The sequence below is a fragment of the Oncorhynchus masou genome, unplaced genomic scaffold (assembly GCF_036934945.1).
Source record: "Oncorhynchus masou masou isolate Uvic2021 unplaced genomic scaffold, UVic_Omas_1.1 unplaced_scaffold_1213, whole genome shotgun sequence".
Classification (NCBI taxonomy): Eukaryota; Metazoa; Chordata; class Actinopteri; order Salmoniformes; family Salmonidae; genus Oncorhynchus; species Oncorhynchus masou.
In genome coordinates this window covers 90,001-113,937 of record NW_027001921.1, presented here as the reverse complement: position 1 = coordinate 113,937, position 23,937 = coordinate 90,001, and the positions used below count along the sequence as shown (strand labels likewise).

Below are 23,937 nucleotides of genomic sequence, written 5' to 3'. Positions count from 1 at the left end.
AATACAGTACTCTGTGTGGGGCAGTTCATTATAATACAGTACTCTGTGTGGGGCAGTTCATTATAATACAGTATTCTGTGTGGGACTGTTGTGTTCATTATAATACAGTACTCTGTGGGGCTGTTCATTATAATACAGTACTCTGTGTAGGACTGTTGTGTTCATTATAATACAGTACTCTGTGTGGGACTGTTGTGTTCATTATAATACAGTACTCTGTGTGGGACTGTTGTGTTCATTATAATACAGTATTCTGTGTGGGACTGTTGTGTTCATTATAATACAGTACTCTGTGTAGGACTGTTGTGTTCATTATAATACAGTATTCTGTGTGGGACTGTTGTGTTCATTATAATACAGTACTCTGTAGGACTGTTCATTATAATACAGTACTCTGTGTAGGACTGTTGTGTTCATTATAATACAGTACTCTGTGTGGGACTGTTGTGTTCATTATAATACAGTACTCTGTGTAGGACTGTTGTGTTCATTATAATACAGTACTCTGTGTTGGGCAGTTGTGTTCATTATAATACAGTACTCTGTGTGGGGCAGTTCATTATAATACAGTATTCTGTGTGGGACTGTTGTGTTCATTATAATACAGTACTCTGTGGGGCTGTTCATTATAATACAGTACTCTGTGTAGGGCTGTTCATTATAATACAGTACTCTGTGTGGGACTGTTGTGTTCATTATAATACAGTACTCTGTGTGGGGCTGTTGTGTTCATTATAATACAGTACTCTGTGTGGGGCTGTTCATTATAATACAGTACTCTGTGTGGGGCTGTTGTGTTCATTATAAAACAGTACTCTGTGGGGCTGTTCATTATAATACAGTACTCTGTGTAGGGCTGTTCATTATAATACAGTACTCTGTGTGGGACTGTTGTGTTCATTATAATACAGTACTCTGTGTGGGGCTGTTGTGTTCATTATAATACAGTACTCTGTGTAGGGCTGTTCATTATAATACAGGACTCTGTGTAGGGCTGTTGTGTTCATTATAATACAGTACTCTGTGTAGGGCTGTTCATTATAATACAGGACTCTGTGTAGGGCTGTTGTGTTCATTATAATACAGTACTCTGTGTAGGACTGTTGTGTTCATTATAATACAGTACTCTGTGTAGGACTGTTGTGTTCATTATAATACAGTACTCTGTGTAGGACTGTTGTGTTCATTATAATACAGTACTCTGTGTAGGACTGTTGTGTTCATTATAATACAGTACTCTGTGTGGGACTGTTGTGTTCATTATAATACAGTACTCTGTGTGGGGCTGTTGTGTTCATTATAATACAGTACTCTTTGTAGTGCTGTTGTGTTCATTATAATACAGTACTCTGTGTGGGGCTGTTGTGTTCATTATAATACAGTACTCTGTGTAGGGCTGTTGTGTTCATTATAATACAGTACTCTGTGTGGGGCTGTTGTGTTCATTATAATACAGTACTCTGTGTAGGGCTGTTGTGTTCATTATAATACAGTACTCTGTGTGGGGCTGTTCATTATAATACAGTACTCTGTGTAGGGCTGTTCATTATAATACAGTACTCTGTGTGGGACTGTTGTGTTCATTATAATACAGTACTCTGTGTGGGGCTGTTGTGTTCATTATAATACAGTACTCTGTGTAGGGCTGTTCATTATAATACAGTACTCTGTGTGGGGCTGTTGTGTTCATTATAATACAGTACTCTGTGTAGGACTGTTGTGTTCATTATAATACAGGACTCTGTGTAGGGCTGTTGTGTTCATTATAATACAGTACTCTGTGTGGGGCTGTTGTGTTCATTATAATACAGTACTCTGTGTAGGACTGTTGTGTTCATTATAATACAGTACTCTGTGTAGGGCTGTTGTGTTCATTATAATACAGGACTCTGTGTAGGGCTGTTGTGTTCATTATAATACAGGACTCTGTGTAGGACTGTTGTGTTCATTATAATACAGTACTCTGTGTGGGGCTGTTGTGTTCATTATAATACAGTACTCTTTGTAGTGCTGTTCATTATAATACAGTACTCTGTGTAGGGCTGTTGTGTTCATTATAATACAGTACACTGTGTAGGGCTGTTGTGTTCATTATAATACAGTACACTGTGTAGGGCTGTTGTGTTCATTATAATACAGTACTATTTGTAGGGCTGTAGTGTTCATTATAATACAGTACTCTGTGTGGGGCTGTTGTGTTCATTATAATACAGTACTCTGTGTGGGACTGTTGTGTTCATTATAATACAGTACTCTGTGTGGGACTGTTGTGTTCATTATAATACAGTACTCTGTGTAGGGCTGTTCATTATAATACAGTACTCTGTGTAGGGCTGTTGTGTTCGTCTCCAGGTATCCAGGTGAGCTGGACGCTCCTCTCTCTCTGGTCAGTCAGCTCCAGGTCTGTAGGAGGGTCTGGTTCCTCTGGAGAGGAAAACACAGTGTCAGTACCACTCACTACAACAACAAGGTCACCTGATGCTTTAGGGGGTGGGAGTCAGCATGCCTTGTTTGATAAACTGAGTAACTGAGCGAGAGTCTGAAATGAGCAGGATCCAACTCCAAACCAAAACACAGTAGTCAGATGGACATAGTTACTACTACTAATAATAATAATCATCATCACACTAGTGAATACATCTAATGATGCAGCAGACACTTTAAACACACACAGACTAGTTCTCTCTGGTCACGGACTGTCAATATGCCACTGCAGTAGCATCACAACAGAGCCATAGCATGCTAAGCAAACGGACAAGACTGCTACAGTAAGGGTGAAGGTCAGCTCTCACACACTCAGGACTGAGGGAGAGGAGTGGATGAGGAATGATGATGCTAATATGGCCAACAGGGCCAGCGTTGTTTACCGTAGACAATAGCAGGAGTTGGAGTAGCCTCTGAGAGAGCAAGGACAGGAGTCAGATAGGAGTGACAGGTTAGTGACAAAACACAGGTTTCAGAGAGAAGAAGAATAGGACTACACAGCAACAAGAAGCTTATGAAATACTTCCTATAGTCAATCACCAATATTACAACACTAGTATTGGTTATGAAAGACTAGTGTTACTATAGTCAATCACCAATATCACAACACTCTAGTATTGGTTATGAAAGACTGGTGTTCCTATAGTCAATCACCAATATTACAACACTCTAGTATTGGTTATGAAAGACTAGTGTTACTATAGTCAATCACCAATATTACAACACTTTAGTATTGGTTATGAAAGACTAGTGTTACTATAGTCAATCACCAATATTACAACACTCTAGTATTGGTTATGAAAGACTAGTGTTACTATAGTCAATCACCAATATCACAACACTCTAGTACTGGTTATGAAAGACTAGTGTTACTATAGTCAATCACCAATATCACAACACTCTAGTATTGGTTATGAAAGACTAGTGTTACTATAGTCAATCACCAATATTACAACACTCTAGTACTGGTTATGAAAGACTAGTGTTACTATAGTCAATCACCAATATTACAACACTCTAGTATTGGTTATGAAAGACTGGTGTTCCTATAGTCAATCACCAATATTACAATACTCTAGTATTGGTTATGAAAGACTGGTGTTCCTATAGTCAATCACCAATATTACAACACTCTAGTATTACAACTCTGTGAGCATTGGATCAGACTACAAAGTATTTAAATAAAGATGTTAACAGACTATTCAGAACATGCACATGCGTGTCTACCACAGAGATGAAACATATCACATTGTCATAAGAGTAACTAGAGGACATAGAATATAGGTAGCTGATGGACGAGGAAAGGGTAGAATGTGTTGTATATCCTAAGATAAGTTAGGTAAACATCAGGTGAAGTATAAAGGTAAACCCACCAACGACGGTGAGCATGGCGCTAGCTGAGTCCTGGTCCAGGGTGGTGTTCATGACACAGGTGTAGGTTCCCTCGTCCTCCTCTGTCACTTCGTTGATGGTCAGACTGTCAGTGTCTACCAAGAACCTAACAAAACACCACCACACAGTCAGACAATCATGCTTACAGTAACCTGTGGCGGACTGCAATAGCATCGAATAGTCCCAGCGATATGCAACTGTTCATGGAAGTCAGGAACCAATACACACAGTCAGTCAGGAAAGCAAAGGCTAGCTTTTTCAAACAGAAATATGCATCCTGTAGCTCTAACTCCAAAAAGTCCATGGAGAACAAGGGCACCTCCTCCCAGCTGCCCACTGCACTGAGGCTAGGTAACACGGTCACCACCGATAAAAAAAAACATTCAATAAGCATTTCTCTACGGCTGGCCATGCTTTTCTCCTGGCTACCCCAACCCCGGACAACAGCTCCGCACCCCCGGCAGCTACTTGCACAAGCCTCCCCAGCTTCTCCTTCACCTAAATCCAGATAGCAGATGTTCTGAAAGAGCTGCAAAACCTGGACCCCTACAAATCAGCCAGGCTAGACAATCTGGACCCTCTCTTTTTAAAATTATCCGCCGCTTTTGTTGCCACCACTATTACTAGCCTGTTCAACCTCTCTTTCGTATCGTCCGAGATCCCTAAAGATTGGAAAGCTGCCGCGGTCATCCCCCTCTTCAAGGGGGTGACACTCTAGACCCAAACTGTTATAGACCTATATCTATCCTACCCTGCCTTTCTAAAGTCTTCAAAAGCCAAGTTAATATACAGATCACTGACCATTTCGAATCCCACCGTACCTTCTCTGCTGTGCAATCTGGTTTCCGAGCTGGTGACGGGGGCACCTCAGCCACGCTCAAGGTACTAAACGATATCATAACCGCCATCGATAAAAGACAGTACTGTGCAGCTGTATTCATCGACCTGGCCAAGGCTTTCGACTCTGTCAATCACCACATTCTTATCGGCAGACTCAATAGCCTTGGTTTCTCAAATGAATGCCTCGTCTGTTTCACCAACTACTTCACAGACAGAGTTCAGTGTGTCAAATCGGAGGGCCTGTTGTCCGGACCTGTGGCAGTCTCTATGGGGGTACCACAGGGTTCAATTCTCGGGCTGACTCTCTTCTCTGTATACATCAATGAGGTCGCTCTTGCTGCAGGTGATTCCCTGATCCATCTCTACGCAGACAACACCATTCTGTATACTTCTGTCCCTTCCTTGGACACTGTGTTAACTAACCTCCAAACAAGCTTCAATGCCATACAATACTCCTTCCGTGGCCTCCAACTGCTCTTAAACGCTAGTAAAACCAAATGCATGCTTTTCACTTGTTCGCTGCCCGCACCCCCCGCCCGACTAGCATCACTACTCTGGAAGGTTCTGACCTAGAATACGTGGACAACTACAAATACTTAGGTGTCTGGCTAGACTGTAAACTCTCCTTCCAGACTCATTTCAAACATCTCCAATCCAAAATCAAATCTAGAATCGGCTGTCTATTTCGCAACAAAGCCTCGTTCTCTTACGCCGCCAAACTTACCCTAGTAAAACTGACTATCCTGCCGATCCTCGACTTCGGCGATGTCATCTACAAAATATCTTCCAATACTCTACTTAGAAAACTGGGTGTAGTCTATCAGAGTCATCTGTTTTGTTATCAAAGCGCCTTGTACCACCCACCACTACGACCTGTATGCTCTAGTCCCTCGCTACATATTCGTCGCCAGACCCACTGGCTCCAGGTCATCTATAAGTCTATGCTAGGTAAAGCTCCGCCTTATCTCTGCTCACTGGTCACGATAATAACACCCACCCGTAGCACGCGCTCCAGCAGGTATATCTCACTGGTCATCCCCAAAGCCAACACCTCCTTTGGCCGCCTTCCCTTCCAGTTCTCTGCTGCCAATGACTGGAGCGAAGTGCAAAAATCGCTGATGTTGGAGACTTACATTTCCCTCACTAACTTTAAACATCACCTATCTGAGCATCTAACAGATCGCTGCAGCTGTACATAGTCCATCTGTAAATAGCCCACCCAATCTACCTACCTCATCCCGATACTGTTTTTATTTACTTTGCTGCTCTTTTGCACACCAGTATCACTACTTACACACCACCATCTGCTCATCATCATCTGCTCATCTATCACTCGTGTTAATTGTAATTACTTTGCTACTATGGCCTATGTATTGCCTTACCTCCTCATGCCATTTGCACACAATGTATATAGACTTTCTTTTTTTTCTAGTGTGTTATTGACTGTACGCTTGTTTATTCCATGTGTAACTCTGTGTTGTTGTTTCTGTCGCATTGCTTTGCTTTATCTTGGCCAGGTCGCAGTTGGAAATGGGAACTTGTTCTCAACTAGCTTACCTGGTTAAATAAAGGTGAAAAAAATAATGAAAAAACAAATCCAATCATACATTTACCAAATACATAATTTTTTTCAGGCTTTTGCTCCTGCCCTGCTTTAACACACCTAATGCGGGGCTGAGGAGGGCCTGAGGAGCAGTTTGATTAGTAGAATGAGGTGTGTCAGAATCAGGGAGGATGTTATCTCTCCTGGAGTAGGGTTGACCACCACTGGCCGATAGCAGACCCATATCTATAGAGAGAAGGTGTGTATAGAGGAGATGGTCTAGAGTACCTCTCGTCGTCAGGCAGCTCTCCGTTGTCTTTGAGCCAGTTCATGGTGGGGATGAGGGTGGGGTCGTGTTTAACTTTACACTCAAACACGGCCTTCCTGTTCCTCTGGACCACCATGTACTCTGGCTGGGCCAGGATCCTCGTCGGCTCTGAAGGACAATACACACATATATGGTTACACTTCATATGAATACACTCTTAATAATGCATTATAACATCTATAACTACATTCATAATGCAGTATAACATCTATAACTACATTCATAATGCATTATAAGTGTCTATAAATACATTCATAATGCATTATAACATCTATAACTACATTCATAATGCATTATAAGTGTCTATAAATACATTCATAATGCATTATAAGTGTCTATAACTACATTCATAATGCATTATAACATCTATAACTACATTCATAATGCATTATAACATCTATAACTACATTCATAATGCATTATAACATCTATAACTACATTCATAATGCATTATAAAATGTATAACTACATTCATAATGCATTATAACATATATAACTATATTCATAATGCATTATAACATCTATAACTACATTCATAATGCATTATAACATTTATAACTACATTCATAATGCATTATAACATCTATAAGTACATTCATAATGCATTATAACATCTTTAACTACATTCATAATGCATTATAACATCTATAACTACATTCATAATGCATTATAACATGTATAACTACATTCATAATGCATTATAAGTATCTATAACTACATTCATGATGCATTATAAGTGTCTATAACTACATTCATAATGCATTATACCATTTATAACTACATTCATAATGCATTATAACATCTATAACTACATTCATAATGCATTATAACATCTATAACTACATTCATAATGCATTATAACATTTATAACTACATTCATAATGCATTACACGTGTCTATAATTAAATTCATAATGCATTATACGTTTCGATAACTACATTCATAAAGCATTATAACATCTATAAATAGATTGGGGCGTCAGGTAGCCTAGTGGTTAGAGAGTTGGACTAGTAACCGGAAGGTTGCAAGATCGAATCGAGCTGTCATTTTGCCCTGAACAATGCAGTTAACCCACTGTTCCTAGGCTGTCATTGAAAATAAGAATCTGTTCTTAACTGACTTGCCTTGTTAAATAAAGGTAAAATAAAAATTATAACATTTATAAATACATCCATAAAGAATTATAAATTCTATAAATACATTCATAATGCATTATAAGTGTCTATAACTACATTCATAATGCATTATAACATCTATAACTACATTCATAATGCATTATAACATTTATAACTACATTCATAATGCATTACACGTGTCTATAATTAAATTCATAATGCATTATACGTTTCGATAACTACATTCATAAAGCATTATAACATCTATAAATAGATTGGGGCGTCAGGTAGCCTAGTGGTTAGAGAGTTGGACTAGTAACCGGAAGGTTGCAAGATCGAATCCCCGAGCTGTCATTTTGCCCTGAACAATGCAGTTAACCCACTGTTCCTAGGCTGTCATTGAAAATAAGAATCTGTTCTTAACTGACTTGCCTTGTTAAATAAAGGTAAAATAAAAATTATAACATTTATAAATACATCCATAAAGAATTATAAATTCTATAAATACATTCATAATGCATTATAAGTGTCTATAACTACATTCATAAAGCATTATAATCAGGTTATAAGCAGGCTTGTCTGACCTTTGACCTCCAAGTAGACATGGTTCTCCCTGGTTCCCAGGTTGTTGGAGGCTATACAGGTGTACTTGCCACTGTTCAGGGACTGGGCTACGTTGATCTCTAAGGTACCGTTATTATGGATCACATATGGGTCTCTATTCAGGATACTGGTCTGGCTGTCCTTAAACCTGCAGAGGAAACACTAGGTCACTGCATTAGAACGCTAGATCCCTGTGAGACTTTATGAATGTAGTTATTCATCAGCTCAGTTCTTTATGAGAAGATCATGTTGAACAGTTTGTGACTGAATGACTTTACGGGACACTGTGTGATATTCATTAACAGCCCTCTGTTCACAATCACGCCAGCCTCAGTGAACTCCATTAGGAAGTGCAGTGGTGTTAACAGAGAGGTGTTAACAGAGAGGTTTTAACAGTGAGGTGTTAACAGAGTGTAGTTAACAGAGTGTAGTTAACAGAGTGGAGTTAACAGAGAGGTGTTAACAGAGTGGTGTTAACAGAGTGGAGTTAACAGAGTGGAGTTAACAGAGTGGAGTTAACAGAGTGGAGTTAACAGAGTGGAGTTAACAGAGAGGTTTTAACAGTGAGGTGTTAACAGAGCTGAGTTAACAGAGTGGAGTTAACAGAGTGGAGTTAACAGAGAGGTTTTAACAGAGAGGTGTTAACAGAGAGGTGTTAACAGAGTGTAGTTAACAGAGTGGAGTTAACAGAGTGGAGTTAACAGAGAGGTGTTAACAGAGAGGTGTTAACAGAGTGGAGTTAACAGAGAGGTGTTAACAGAGTGGTGTTAATAACAGAGTGGTGTTAACAGAGAGGTGTTAACAGAGTAGGGTTAATAACAGAGTGGTGTTAACAGAGAGGTGTTAACAGAGTGGTGTCAACAGAGTAGGGTTAATAACAGAGTGGTGTTAACAGAGTGGTGTTAATAACAGAGTGGTGTAATAACAAGATGGGAGACTGACTGACTGGCTTGTGAGTCTAGAGTCTGACTGACTGGCTTGTGAGACTAGAGTCTGGCTGGCTGGCTTGTGAGACTAGAGTCTGGCTGGCTGGCTTGTGAGACTAGAGTCTGGCTGGCTGGCTTGTGAGACTAGAGTCTGACTGACTGGCTTGTGAGACTAGAGTCTGGCTGGCTGGCTTGTGAGACTAGAGTCTGGCTGGCTGGCTTGTGAGACTAGAGTCTGGCTGGCTGGCTTGTGAAACAGAGTGGCTTGTGAGACTAGAGTCTGACTGACTGGCTTGTGAGACTAGAGTCTGGCTGGCTGGCTTGTGAGACTAGAGTCTGACTGGCTGGCTTGTAAGACTAGAGTCTGACTGGCTGGCTTGTGAGACTAGAGTCTGACTGACTGGCTTGTGAGACTAGTGTCTGGCTGACTGGCTTGTGAGACTAGAGTCTGACTGACTGGCTGGTGAGACTAGAGTCTGGCTGGCTGTCTTGTGAGACTAGAGTCTGACTGACTGGCTTGTGAGACTAGAGTCTGACTGACTGGCTTGTGAGACTAGAGTCTTGCTTACTGGTTTGTGAGACTATAATCTGACTGACTGGCTTGTGAGACTAGAGTCTGGCTGACTGGCTTGTGAGACTAGAGTCTGGCTGACTGGCTTGTGAGACTAGAGTCTGGCTGGCTGGCTTGTGAGACTAGAGTCTGACTGGCTGGCTTGTGAGACTAGAGTCTGGCTGACTGGCTTGTGAGACTAGAGTCTGGCTGGCTGGCTTGTGAGACTAGAGTCTGACTGGCTGGCTTGTGAGACTAGAGTCTGACTGGCTGGCTTGTGAGACTAGAGTCTGGCTGGCTGACTTGTGAGACTAGAGTCTGGCTGGCTGGCTTGTGAGACTAGAGTCTGACTGGCTGGCTTGTGAGACTAGAGTCTGACTGGCTGGCTTGTGAGACTAGAGTCTGGCTGGCTGGCTTGTGAGACTAGGGTCTGGCTGGCCGGCTTGTGAGACTAGAGTCTGACTGGCTGGCTTGTGAGCGTCTGACTGACTGGCTTGTGAGACTAAAGTCTGGCTGACTGGCTTGTGAAACTTAAAGTCTGCTGACTAGCTTGTGAGAGTCTGGCTGACTGGCTTGCAAGACTTAGAGCCAGATGGACTAACCATGTGATGGTTGGTATGGGCGAGCCGAACGAGGCACAGTCCAGGAAGGCAGGATTGTTGGTGATGACCTGGTACACATTGTTGGGGGGAGTCAGCACCCTTGGTGCTTCGGCTGAAAACAGAAACAAATCATATTGATAATGATTACTAAACCATAACGTGACATGAGAATGATGCAGAGAACACAAAATGCTGTCATTGGCCACAACAATGTTCAAGAGTTGTAAAGCTCAAGAGTTTAGAGTTTTTATTTGTTTATTGACTCAATATTCGGATTCTAAAAGGCAGATTCAATGGTTGTGTTTCCAGAGACTCACCAAGCACATTGACAAAAGCATTAGCCAGCAGGTAGCCGAACTCATTGGAGGCATTGCACTGGTAGACAGCGCTGGAGCCAGTCTGGACGTCGCTCAGAATCACTGTGTCGTCCTCCACCTTCCGACTCGTGTCCTTTGGAGAGTCTATCAAGGGGATAACAGGCTAGATATACAGTATGTCACACATTCAAACCTCTGTTCACCCTTCCTCCTGCACATCTGGATGTTCATAGTTGAAGGGTAACATCGTATAGATGTGTGCTCTGTCCACATAGGGGATGAATCCTAATTTGATTGGATACTCTACTTGCGCGCAGCACCATATTTTGTGCAAATCCCTCATTGACATCAATGAATTATTTATGCAATAGTATATGAGCTCTGGTGCTGTTCTACCTACATAAGTGAAACACACTGACTATACATCTCTCTGGATAAGAGCGTTTGCTAAATTACTAAAATGTAAATGTACGCTTCAGTGTGCATTTCTCCAGTTAGGATTCGTTCCATTGAGCCTCAGTCTGGGGTGGAAGTGGACTAGACTCACTTTCGATGGGGACTCCGTTGACGGACCAGGCGATTTGGGGCTTGGGGTCTCCACTGACTCTGCAGGTGAGGATGCCTGTCTCCTTCGGGGCCAGGATCAGGTTCCTGGGGGCACTGATCCAGAACGGAGCCGCTGGGGGGGTGGGAGGTGAGAGTCAGAGAAAGAGAGAGAGAGGGACAGACCTATAGAATACCCCTTTTAAAATCCACAACACTGTAAAGGTACTAGGAGTGTTAGGAACGTTTCTCCACATATTCCATCTCGTCCCAACTCTTCTTTGCGTCACAGACCTTTGACGTTGACTTTGATGGTGTGATGGGCGGAGCCTAGGCTGTTCTTGGCCGTGCAGCGGTAGTCCCCGGCGTCCGCCTCCATCACATCTGCGATCTTCAACGTCTTCTGGAAGTTGTGGAAGGACATCCGGCTGCTAGGAAGATCGCCACTCTCCTTATACCAGGACACCTCCGGAGTCGGACTAGCAAAAACAACAACTAAATAAATCACTTACCAATATCTGTGTATTGTCCTCTCCCAAAAAGAACAGACAGACAGCTAGTCCAATGTTGTCTAGGTAACCAGCCTGATTTTGCAATAGCAAACATGATGTTGTCTTGACAAGGCAACAAAGTAGTATTGCTGAATGTCACATACAAAGATTAAACAAACCAACCTGCCCTTGTGCAAAAACAGAAGTTAAAAACCTTGTTCATGCTGTGTTGTTCATGCAGTGTTGTTCATGCAGTGTTGTTCATGCAGTGTTTTTCATGCAGCGTTGTTCATGCAGTGTTGTTCATGCAGTGTTGTTCATGCAGCGTTGTTCATGCAGAGTTGTGGGCGTACTTACAGTCCTTCAGCGATACACTCTAGCTCCAGAACCCCTCCCCTCAGGGCCATCTGGGTGCTGCTCCGCCCCAGAGGAGCCATGAAGCTGGGTCGCCGCTCCCCCGATGGACTGTCTGGAGAACAGGACAGGAAACACAATCATCTCAGCACCAGAACCACACGTTCCTATACCCTGTTCACACTACTGAGCCAAGCCGAGCTGAGCCAAGCCGAGCTGAGCCAAGCTAAATAGTACTTCTCTGACCTGGGTGGTGGGTAAATATAGCTGCTGGATTGTGGAAAGGGTATAACTGTCTGTAGCTAGCTGTGACCATTCAGTCCGTAGAGCCAGTAGTCCAGCACCAGCGGCATATAGACTATTATAGGATAGTAGTAATATCCCGTGCTGTTATGGACTGTGATAGTGGATATATAATGAGTTAACTGAAGCCAGGCGTTGGCCCTTTCGCAAGCTGCTTCCCAAATGGCTCCCTTTTCCCCATAGTGCACAATATAGGGCCACTGGTCTGAAGTAGACACACAACACCTGGAGAGACAGGCCGTCCAGTCGTCAATCTGTTGCCACGACAACCATCTAGGATTTCTCCCTTAGTATCCTTCCTCGATATAATCATAGACAGATTTTAGCCATAAGCTCGCTACGGCTGCTATGATGCTGACATGTTTAGCCCTAAGCTAGCTACGGCTGCTATGATGCTGACATGTTTAGCCCTAAGCTAGCTACGGCTGCTACGATTCTGACATGTTTAGCCCTAATCAAGCTACGGCTGCTATGATGCTGACATGTTTAGCCCTAATCTAGCTACGGCTGCTATGATTCTGACATGTTTAGCCCTAAGCTAGCTACGGCTGTTATGATTCTGACATGTTTAGCCCTAAGCTAGCTACGGCTGCTATGATTCTGACATGTTTAGCCCTAAGCTAGCTACGGCTGCTATGATTCTGACATGTTTAGCCCTAAGCTAGCTACGGCTGCTATGATTCTGACATGTTTAGCCCTAATCAAGCTACGGCTGCTATGATGCTGACATGTTTAGCCCTAATCAAGCTACGGCTGTTATGATTCTGACATGTTTAGCCCTAAGCTAGCTACGGCTGCTATGATTCTGACATGTTTAGCCCTAAGCTAGCTACGGCTGCTATGATTCTGACATGTTTAGCCCTAAGCTAGCTACGGCTGCTATGATTCTGACATGTTTAGCCCTAAGCTAGCTACGGCTGCTATGATTCTGACATGTTTAGCCCTAAGCTAGCTACGGCTGCTATGATTCTGACATGTTTAGCCCTAAGCTAGCTATGGCTGCTATGATTCTGACATGTTTAGCCCTAATAAAGCTACGGCTGCTATGATTCTGACATGTTTAGCCCTAAGCTAGCTACGGCTGCTATGATTCTGACATGTTTAGCCCTAAGCTAGCTACGGCTGCTATGATTCTGACATGTTTAGCCCTAATCTAGCTACGGCTGCTATGATGCTGACATGTTTAGCCCTAATCAAGCCCTGACTGAAAGGTCTGGTAAAATCTCTTGTGGGTACATTTACAATGAGACTAGATTGAGTGAGTGGAGCTGGGGGGAATGTGTTGTATACAACACATTGGCGTGAACCGCTGATTGGATGGACAGAAGACAGATTGTGTTTAATGATCTTTCCATGCGTGCCTTTTTCAGGGTCAGAGACTTACATTAAAAGAACATGGAAAGATCTAGATGAGAGAGAGAGAAAATACTGTATACGTCTCATGCAAGAGTTTCATCATACTAGTTCTGTATGCTGTGTGCTTCACTTTGGATTTCATCATCTAACTATTGGGTGATGGGTGTTGAATTTAAACTAGGAGGAGCATCCTTTTTACTATGAATAATGCTTAACCAATGGGAAGCTTATGGTTAATGTTAGTAGATGAATGCCCGTTGGTTAACGTTAGTAGATGAATGCCCATTGGTTAACGTTAGTAGATGAATGACCATCCAAAGAAAGGAACATTCATTTCAGTAAAGAAAATGGATTTGATTGGTTTCTTTTTCTTGATGGGTTTCCTACAAATGAATCCACCTTTTAGGCATTTGGTTTTCTAAGTAAGAAGGTAAGCTAAGTTAACACAGTACAGGGTAAAGGGAGAGGATTTAGTTATGGAATGTAATTAACATTGTTTGTTGTTATTTTATTATATTACGCTATCAATGTGAATTTAGTCACACAGGATGAGGTTGGGAGTAGATGATCAGGTCAGGTATAGTCCAGGTAGGTTATACTACAGGTGTTGGAGTCAGGTGGGTCAGGTATAGTCCAGGTAGGTTATACTACAGGTGTTGGAGTCAGGTGGGTCAGGTATATTCCAGGTAGGTTATACTACAGGTGTTGGAGTCAGGTGGGTCAGGTATAGTCCAGGTAGGTTATACTACAGGTGTTGGAGTCAGGTATAGTCCAGGTAGGTTATACTACAGGTGTTGGAGTCAGGTGGGTCAGGTATAGTCCAGGTAGGTTATACTACAGGTGTTGGAGTCAAGTGGGTCAGGTATAGTCCAGGTAGGTTATACTACAGGTGCTGGAGTCAGGTGGGTCAGGTATAGTCCAGGTAGGTTATACTACAGGTGTTGGAGTCAGGTGGGTCAGGTATAGTCCAGGTAGGTTATACTACAGGTGTTGGAGTCAGGTGGGTCAGGTATATTCCAGGTACGTTATACTACAGGTGTTGGAGTCAGGTGGGTCAGGTATAGTCCAGGTAGGTTATACTACAGGTGTTGGAGTCAGGTGGGTCAGGTATAGTCCAGGTAGGTTATACTACAGGTGTTGGAGTCAGGTGGGTCAGGTATAGTCCAGGTAGGTTATACTACAGGTGTTGGAGTCAGGTGGGTCAGGTATAGTCCAGGTAGGTTATACTACAGGTGTTGGAGTCAGGTATAGTCCAGGTAGGTTATACTACAGGTGCTGGAGTCAGGTGGGTCAGGTATAGTCCAGGTAGGTTATACTACAGGTGTTGGAGTCAGGTGGGTCAGGTATAGTCCAGGTAGGTTATACTACAGGTGTTGGAGTCAGGTGGGTCAGGTATAGTCCAGGTAGGTTATACTACAGGTGTTGGAGTCAGGTGGGTCAGGTATAGTCCAGGTAGGTTATACTACAGGTGTTGGAGTCAGGTGGGTCAGGTATAGTCCAGGTAGGTTATACTACAGGTGTTGGAGTCAGGTGGGTCAGGTATAGTCCAGGTAGGTTATACTACAGGTGTTGGAGTCAGGTGGGTCAGGTATAGTCCAGGTAGGTTATACTACAGGTGTTGGAGTCAGGTGGGTCAGGTATAGTCCAGGTAGGTTATACTACAGGTGTTGGAGTCAGGTGGGTCAGGTATAGTCCAGGTAGGTTATACTACAGGTGTTGGAGTCAAGTGGGTCAGGTATAGTCCAGGTAGGTTATACTACAGGTGCTGGAGTCAGGTGGGTCAGGTATAGTCCAGGTAGGTTATACTACAGGTGTTGGAGTCAGGTGGGTCAGGTATAGTCCAGGTAGGTTATACTACAGGTGTTGGAGTCAGGTGGGTCAGGTATATTCCAGGTAGGTTATACTACAGGTGTTGGAGTCAGGTGGGTCAGGTATAGTCCAGGTAGGTTATACTACAGGTGTTGGAGTCAGGTGGGTCAGGTATAGTCCAGGTAGGTTATACTACAGGTGTTGGAGTCAGGTGGGTCAGGTATAGTCCAGGTAGGTTATACTACAGGTGTTGGAGTCAGGTGGGTCAGGTATATTCCAGGTAGGTTATACTACAGGTGTTGGAGTCAGGTGGGTCAGGTATAGTCCAGGTAGGTTATACTACAGGTGTTGGAGTCAAGTGGGTCAGGTATATTCCAGGTAGGTTATACTACAGGTGTTGGAGTCAGGTGGGTCAGGTATAGTCCAGGTAGGTTATACTACAGGTGTTGGAGTCAGGTGGGTCAGGTATAGTCCAGGTAGGTTATACTACAGGTGTTGGAGTCAGGTGGGTCAGGTATAGTCCAGGTAGGTTATACTACAGGTGTTGGAGTCAGGTGGGTCAGGTATAGTCCAGGTAGGTTATACTACAGGTGCTGGAGTCAGGTGGGTCAGGTATAGTCCAGGTAGGTTATACTACAGGTGTTGGAGTCAGGTGGGTCAGGTATAGTCCAGGTAGGTTATACTACAGGTGCTGGAGTCAGGTGGGTCAGGTATAGTCCAGGTAGGTTATACTACAGGTGTTGGAGTCAGGTGGGTCAGGTATAGTCCAGGTTGGTTAGAATAAAAGGAGGAGTTGGGATGGGGCTGGGTTCACTTTGGGATAAGGGGGTAAACCAGCACTCACCAACAAATAAATTGTTCGTATAATTGTACAAAGCTGCCACAGTTTCATTGATCGCATCCACTGTAAAAATCAATCAGAACATCATGAGCATGCAGTGCTATGTAGACATCTACAGGGAACAACCAGGAGGAGATTCAGTTAGAGGTGCTACATAGACATCTACAGGGAACAACCAGGAGGAGATTCAGTTAGAGGTGCTACATAGACATCTACAGGGAACAACCAGGAGGAGATTCAGTTAGAGGTGCTACATAGACATCTACAGGGAACAACCAGGAGGAGATTCAGTTAGAGGTGCTACATAGACATCTACAGGGAACAACCAGGAGGAGATTCAGTTAGAGGTGCTTCATAGACATCTACAGGGAACAACCAGGAGGAGATTCAGTTAGAGGTGCTACATAGACATCTACAGGGAACAACCAGGAGGAGATTCAGTTAGAGGTGCTACATAGACATCTACAGGGAACAACCAGGAGGAGATTCAGTTAGAGGTGCTACATAGACATCTACAGTGAACAACCAGGAGGAGATTCAGTTAGAGGTGCTTCATAGACATCTACAGGGAACAACCAGGAGGAGATTCAGTTAGAGGTGCTACATAGACATCTACAGGGAACAACCAGGAGGAGATTCAGTTAGAGGTGCTACATAGACATCTACAGGGAACAACCAGGAGGAGATTCAGTTAGAGGTGCTACATAGACATCTACAGGGAACAACCAGGAGGAGATTCAGTTAGAGGTGCTACATAGACATCTACAGGGAACAACCAGGAGGAGATTCAGTTAGAGGTGCTTCATAGACATCTACAGGGAACAACCAGGAGGAGATTCAGTTAGAGGTGCTACATAGACATCTACAGGGAACAACCAGGAGGAGATTCAGTTAGAGGTGCTACATAGACATCTACAGGGAACAACCAGGAGGAGATTCAGTTAGAGGTGCTTCATAGACATCTACAGGGAACAACCAGGAGGAGATTCAGTTAGAGGTGCTACATAGACATCTACAGGGAACAACCAGGAGGAGATTCAGTTAGAGGTGCTTCATAGACATCTACAGGGAACAACCAGGAGGAGATTCAGTTAGAGGTGCTTCATAGACATCTACAGGGAACAACCAGGAGGAGATTCAGTTAGAGGTGCTACATAGACATCTACAGGGAACAACCAGGAGGAGATTCAGTTAGAGGTGCTACATAGACATCTACAGGGAACAACCAGGAGGAGATTCAGTTTAGAGGTGCTACATAGACATCTACAGGGAACAACCAGGAGGAGATTCAGTTAGAGGTGCTTCATAGACATCTACAGGGAACAACCAGGAGGAGATTCAGTTAGAGGTGCTACATAGACATCTACAGGGAACAACCAGGAGGAGATTCAGTTAGAGGTGCTACATAGACATCTACAGGGAACAACCAGGAGGAGATTCGGTTAGAGGTGCTACGTAGACATCTACAGGGAACAACCAGGAGGAGATTCAGTTTAGAGGTGCTACATAGACATCTACAAGGAACAACCAGGAGGAGATTCAGTTTAGAGGAAGGGATGTCATCAAACAAATATCATCAAACAAATATCAACATGAAAGGACAGTTCAAAAATACATCACACATTAGAATGATGAGTATCACAAAATACTCTACAAAATTATCACTATACTAAAATATTGCATAACAAGGCAATGTGAAGATGCACAGAAACATGAAAACATACAATGACCTAATGTCACGGTGTCCACTAACACTCAGATAGGACCAGACAACTCAGAGAAGGAGTTGACCGTCTTGCCCAAGGCTCCCTTCTCCTTGGCCCTAACCCTTATTTGCAGATCTGAAGGGAATCAATATGTATAAGCAGTGTGGAGATGGAGCTTCTCCCTTCCAGATCAGTAAACATCTCAGGTGTAGGAGCCCGCTGGGTCTGGTTCAAAGCCTCTGTGCTGAGTGGGATGGACACTTACTGTCCAGGACTTTGACCGTGATGGGTTGTTTCTGCTGGATGGTCTGTGTGTGGGGGAAGCGGGCGTAACAGATGTAGTCGTTCCTGGTGTCGTCCAATAGGACGTTAGAGAAGTACAGGTCTCCGTTTAACGCCTGGGACACACGCGTGTTCTGAGGCAGGCGCTGGAAGTCTGCGAGGGGGGGGGGGGGGAGGAAGAGGAAGAGGAGAGATAATGTATCACATTAAATATGTTACACATCAAATCAAATTTTATTTGTCACATACACATAGATAGCAGATGTTAATGTGAGTGTAGAGAAATGCTTGTGCTTCTAGTTCCGACAATGCAGTAATAACCAACGAGTAATCTAACCTAACAATTCCACAACTACTACCTTATACACACACAACTGTAAAGGGATAAAGAATATGTACATAAAGATATATGAATGAGTGATGGTACAGAACGGCATAGGCAAGATGCAGTAGATGGTATAGAGTACAGTATATACATATGAGATGAGTAATGTAGGGTATGTAAACATAAAAGTGGCATAGTTTAAAGTGCCTAGTGATACATGTATTACATAAAGATGGCAAGATGCAGTAGATGGTATAGAGTACAGTATATACATATGAGATGAGTAATGTAGGGTATGTAAACATTGTTTAAAGTGGCATAGTTTAAAGTGGCTAGTGATACATGTATTACATACAGATGGCAAGATGCAGTAGATGGTATCGAGTACAGTATATACATATGATATGAGTAATGTAAACATTATATTAAGTGTCATTGTTTAAAGTGGCTAGTGATAAATGTATTACATAAAGATGGCAAGATGCAGTAGATGGTATAGAGTACAGTATATACATATGAGATGAGTAATGTAGGGTATGTAAACATTGTTTAAAGTGGCTAGTGATACATTTTTACATGTATGGCAGCAGCCACTCAATGTTAGTGGTGGCTGTTTAACAGTCTGATGGCCTTGAGATAGAAGCTGTTTTTCAGTCTCTCGGTCCCTGCTTTGATGCACTTGTACCGACCTCGCCTTCTGGATGATAGCGGGTGAACAGGCAGTGGCTGTATACAATTACACTATATATGTATGCTTACTGACAACCAAAAACAGCCCCTATATAATCTCAGAACACAGTCCGGCAATATGACTTCTAGAATTGGACTTTACAGCGTACTGTCTGGATGTAAACCAACACACAATGTGTAGAAATGTATGAAACCCCTTGAAGACTTACTGTTGTCCATCCAGAAGATGATGGGAGGGGGCAGGCCTGCAGGCGGCCGACACTGCAGCACCAGAGACACTCCCACCTGTACCATGATTGCCTCTTTCCTCTCCTTCGACCACAAGGGGGACCCTGTGTCACATAAACAGACATCATACAGACAGCAGTGAGGAAGGGGCCCTGTGAAAGTGTTCAACAGGGAGGGAGGGGCCCTGTTTAAAATGTTCAACAGGGAGGGAGGGGCCCTGTTTATAATGTTCAACAGGGAGGGAGGGGCCCTGTTTAAAATGTTCAACAGGGAGGGAGGGGCCCTGGTTAAAATGTTCAACAGGGAGTTATGTCTTTAAAATATCAGAATGCTTAACTCTAATCTGTAAGACATTGAAAAGATCTGCTGATTATAATACTTGTTCAATACAGATTCATCATCCCTTCAGGGAGAGTCTACAAAGTGGGTAGGTTTGTTATGGCTGGAATCCCAGGGTAAAAGAGTTGTACTAAGGTTGGCTAAGGTTAATAACAGTCTCAGGTTAAAGACAGTCTCAGGGTAAAGACAGGCTCAGGGTAAAGACAGTCTCAGGGTAAAGACAGGCTCAGGGTAAAGACAGGCTCAGGGTAAAGACAGGCTCAGGGTAAAGACAGGCTCAGGGTAAAGACAGTCTCAGGGTAAAGACAGGCTCAGGGTAAAGACAGGCTCAGGGTAAAGACAGGCTCAGGGTAAAGACAGTCTCAGGGTAAAGACAGGCTCAGGGTAAAGACAGTCTCAGGGTAAAGACAGTCTCAGGGTAAAGACAGTCTCAGGGTAAAGACAGTCTCAGGGTAAAGACAGGCTCAGGGTAAAGACAGGCTCAGGGTAAAGACAGTCTCAGGGTAAAGACAGGCTCAGGGTAAAGACAGGCTCAGGGTAAAGACAGGCTCAGGGTAAAGACAGGCTCAGGGTAAAGACAGTCTCAGGGTAAAGACAGGCTCAGGGTAAAGACAGGCTCAGGGTAAAGACAGGCTCAGGGTAAAGACAGGCTCAGGGTAAAGACAGGCTCAGGGTAAAGACAGGCTCAGGGTAAAGACAGGCTCAGGGTAAAGACAGGCTCAGGGTAAAGACAGGCTCAGGGTAAAGACAGGCTCAGGGTAAAGACAGGCTCAGGGTAAAGACAGTCTCAGGGTAAAGTCAGGCTCAGGGTAAAGACAGGCTCAGGGTAAAGACAGTCTCAGGGTAAAGACAGTCTCAGGGTAAAGACAGGCTCAGGGTAAAGACAGGCTCAGGGTAAAGACAGGCTCAGGGTAAAGACAGGCTCAGGGTAAAGACAGTCTCAGGGTAAAGTCAGGCTCGGGGTAAAGACAGGCTCGGGGTAAAGACAGTCTCAGGGTAAAGACAGTCTCAGGGTAAAGACAGTCTCAGGGTAAAGACAGGCTCAGGGTAAAGACAGGCTCGGGGTAAAGACAGGCTCGGGGTAAAGACAGTCTCAGGGTAAAGACAGGCTCAGGGTAAAGACAGTCTCAGGGTAAAGACAGGCTCAGTAACAGCTGGAAATAACGGTTCTTACTCGACTGTCTGATGAAGATGTTGTTGGAAACAGCGGTCCCGTGCTCATTGCGTGCGGTACACTGGTAGATCCCCTCGTAGGCCTCAGCCTTCTCCCCACTGATGTCTATGACCAGCGTCCCTGAGCTCGGCTTCATCAACACCTTAGAGTCCTTCTCCACGTCAAAATGCGTCCCATTTCGTGTCCAGGAAAAGCTGGATGAAACATAAGGGGTTAAAGTAGGCTAGAGTAGAGTAGAGTAGAGTAGAGTAGAGTAGAGTAGAGTACAGTAGAATACAGTAGAGTAGAGTAGAGTAGGAGTAGAGTACAGTACAGTACAGTACAAAACGTAATTGACACTTGGAATAGGGATGAATAATGATGACAAGTCATTGGGATTCATGTGACTCATTTGGAAACCCAATCTTGAGAGTCAGGAATGTAGGTGGTGTATCTAATGGTTAAGAAACCTCCTCTTGAGAGTCAGGACTGTAGGTTCTGTATCTAATGGTTTGGAAACCTCCTCTTGAGGGTCAATACTGTAGGTGGTGTATCTAATGGTTTAGAAACCTCTTGTTGACAGTCAGTACTGTAGGTGGTGTATCTAATGGTTTAGAAACCTCCTCTTGAGAGTCAGTACTGTAGGTGGTGTATCTAATGGTTTAGAAACCTCCTCTTGAGAGTCAGTACTGTAGGTGGTGTATCTAATGGTTTAGAAACCTCCTATTGAGAGTCAGTACTGTAGGTGGTGTATCTAATGGTTTAGAAACCTCACATTGAGAGTCAGTACTGTAGGTGGTGTATCTAATGGTTTAGAAACCTCCTATTGAGAGTCAGTACTGTAGGTGGTGTATCTAATGGTTTAGAAACCTCCTATTGAGAGTCAGTACTGTAGGTGGTGTATCTAATGGTTTAGAAACCTCTTGTTGACAGTCAGTACTGTAGGTGGTGTATCTAATGGTTTAGAAACCTCCTATTGAGAGTCAGTACTGTAGGTGGTGTATCTAATGGTTTAGAAACCTCTTGTTGACAGTCAGTACTGTAGGTGGTGTATCTAATGGTTTAGAAACCTCCTATTGAGAGTCAGTACTGTAGGTGGTGTATCTAATGGTTTAGAAACCTCTTGTTGACAGTCAGTACTGTAGGTGGTGTATCTAATGGTTTAGAAACCTCTTGTTGAGAGTCAGCACTGTAGGTGGTGTATCTAATGGTTTAGAAACCTCTTGTTGACAGTCAGTACTGTAGGTGGTGTATCTAATGGTTTAGAAACCACCTCTTGTTGAGAGTCAGTACTGTAGGTGGTGTATATAACGGTGTTTCTGTAACCTTAAAGGGTTCTTCAAAGGGTTCTCCTATGGGAACAGCCAAATAACCCTTTTTGATTCAAGATACCACCTTCTTTTTCTAAGAGTGTAGAGACTCTCAAGAGGGAGTTTCTACTTAAATCTAGGCAGTTAGGTGCAGTCAGGTGTTACAGTCAAACGTTACTAAAGCGACGGACAATGGGTCTCTATGGTAATGGTCTCCATGGGGATTTATTCACACAGCATTCCACTCACCTGGGATGCGGCTTCCCTTTGGCCTCACAGTAGATGAGGATGTTCTCCCGAGGGTCGATGATGAAATCCTTAGGGGATTGGTGGGTTATAGTGGGAGGCTGTGGTACTGGAGGAGAGGGGTAAGAGGGGTGTTAAACAGGGGCAAACACAAGCACTCACAAACACACACACATATGCACACACACACACTCACTCACATGCACCCAGTGAGAGATAGACACACACACACACACACACACACACACACACACACACACACACACACACACACACACACACACACACACACACAGTGAGAGAGAGACACACACATGCACCCAGTGAGAGAGAGAGACACACACACACCCAGTAAGAGAGACACACACACTCACAAACACACACACACACACACACATATATGCACACACGCTCACTCAGAGAGAGAAGCAGACGCAACACGTTAGCAACACGTTATCAAAACGTCAGCAACACGTCAGCAACACGTTAGCAACACGTCAGCAACACGTTAGCCAGCATTAGATCAAATGGAAGGAAAAGTAAAGAGCATGCACTCAGCAGGATAAGATGCAGCAGACACTTCCTGTATTGCTCAACCACAACACATTGTCTAGTGGACCACTAGACAATTAGACAACATGCTACATGTACATCATCACTTCATCTTATTATTCCTATAGACCATCATTGTATTCCCATTCAATGAAATGGTTCAAACGTCAATAACAAACATGAAATCACAAACCTCAATAAACAGCTTGTTTGTAAACACAGGGGCCAAAATAGCTACATGCAAATTTAAGCGACGTCACTCCAATCCACACAACAGTAAGATCTCCACGCTCCATCACTCCACAGCACATCTCACAGCAGAGTCCTGGACCCATCACTTACATCCTTCCAGAACCTTAGCTTTTTGTCCCCCATGAACGGTCATAAAAACGTTGAGGAAGGTGAGGAAAGCTAAGTATTAGTCAACAGGCAGATAAAGATAATGTGGGTAATGGTTGAGTCCCAAATGACAGCCTATTGCCTATATACTGTAGTGCACTACTTTTGACCAGGCTGCATAGGGCTCTGGTCAGAAGTAGTGCACTATAAAGGGAATAGGGTGCCATTTGGGATGCAAACAACGTGGCAAGACAATACTAGAAGATTCCTCTCCACTGTGGTTGAACTAAATCATCATGTGAGATCTGTCCCAACATGCATATCATGTCACCATGCAGTGTTGTTGAGATGCAAGTCACTGGAAGGAAGC

The 23,937-nt window shown here is 43.5% G+C and overlaps 1 protein-coding gene across 16 annotated transcripts in view; it reads right to left on the bottom strand.

Annotated features, from left to right (window-relative positions):
• LOC135529938 (neuronal cell adhesion molecule-like) overlaps positions 1 to 23,937 on the bottom strand; it is a 102,291-nt gene that overhangs the window by 22,537 nt on the left and 55,817 nt on the right. For 5 of the 16 annotated variants that reach the window (XM_064958331.1, XM_064958332.1, XM_064958339.1 and 2 more), the window contains exons 3-18: positions 23,571 to 23,588; positions 22,680 to 22,785; positions 21,142 to 21,335; positions 19,610 to 19,732; positions 18,369 to 18,539; positions 16,401 to 16,460; positions 12,092 to 12,203; positions 11,538 to 11,722; positions 11,248 to 11,379; positions 10,701 to 10,844; positions 10,384 to 10,495; positions 8,287 to 8,453; positions 6,548 to 6,695; positions 3,858 to 3,982; positions 2,868 to 2,897; positions 2,323 to 2,424 (exon numbers count right to left, since the gene is read on the bottom strand). In XM_064958331.1, the coding sequence (XP_064814403.1) occupies positions 2,323 to 2,424; positions 2,868 to 2,897; positions 3,858 to 3,982; positions 6,548 to 6,695; positions 8,287 to 8,453; positions 10,384 to 10,495; positions 10,701 to 10,844; positions 11,248 to 11,379; positions 11,538 to 11,722; positions 12,092 to 12,203; positions 16,401 to 16,460; positions 18,369 to 18,539; positions 19,610 to 19,732; positions 21,142 to 21,335; positions 22,680 to 22,785; positions 23,571 to 23,588 (1,929 nt within the window). The remainder of the gene's footprint in view (positions 1 to 2,322; positions 2,425 to 2,867; positions 2,898 to 3,857; positions 3,983 to 6,547; positions 6,696 to 8,286; positions 8,454 to 10,383; positions 10,496 to 10,700; positions 10,845 to 11,247; positions 11,380 to 11,537; positions 11,723 to 12,091; positions 12,204 to 16,400; positions 16,461 to 18,368; positions 18,540 to 19,609; positions 19,733 to 21,141; positions 21,336 to 22,679; positions 22,786 to 23,570; positions 23,589 to 23,937) is intronic. The other 11 variants (XM_064958334.1, XM_064958335.1, XM_064958342.1 and 8 more) reach the window with 5 other exon arrangements.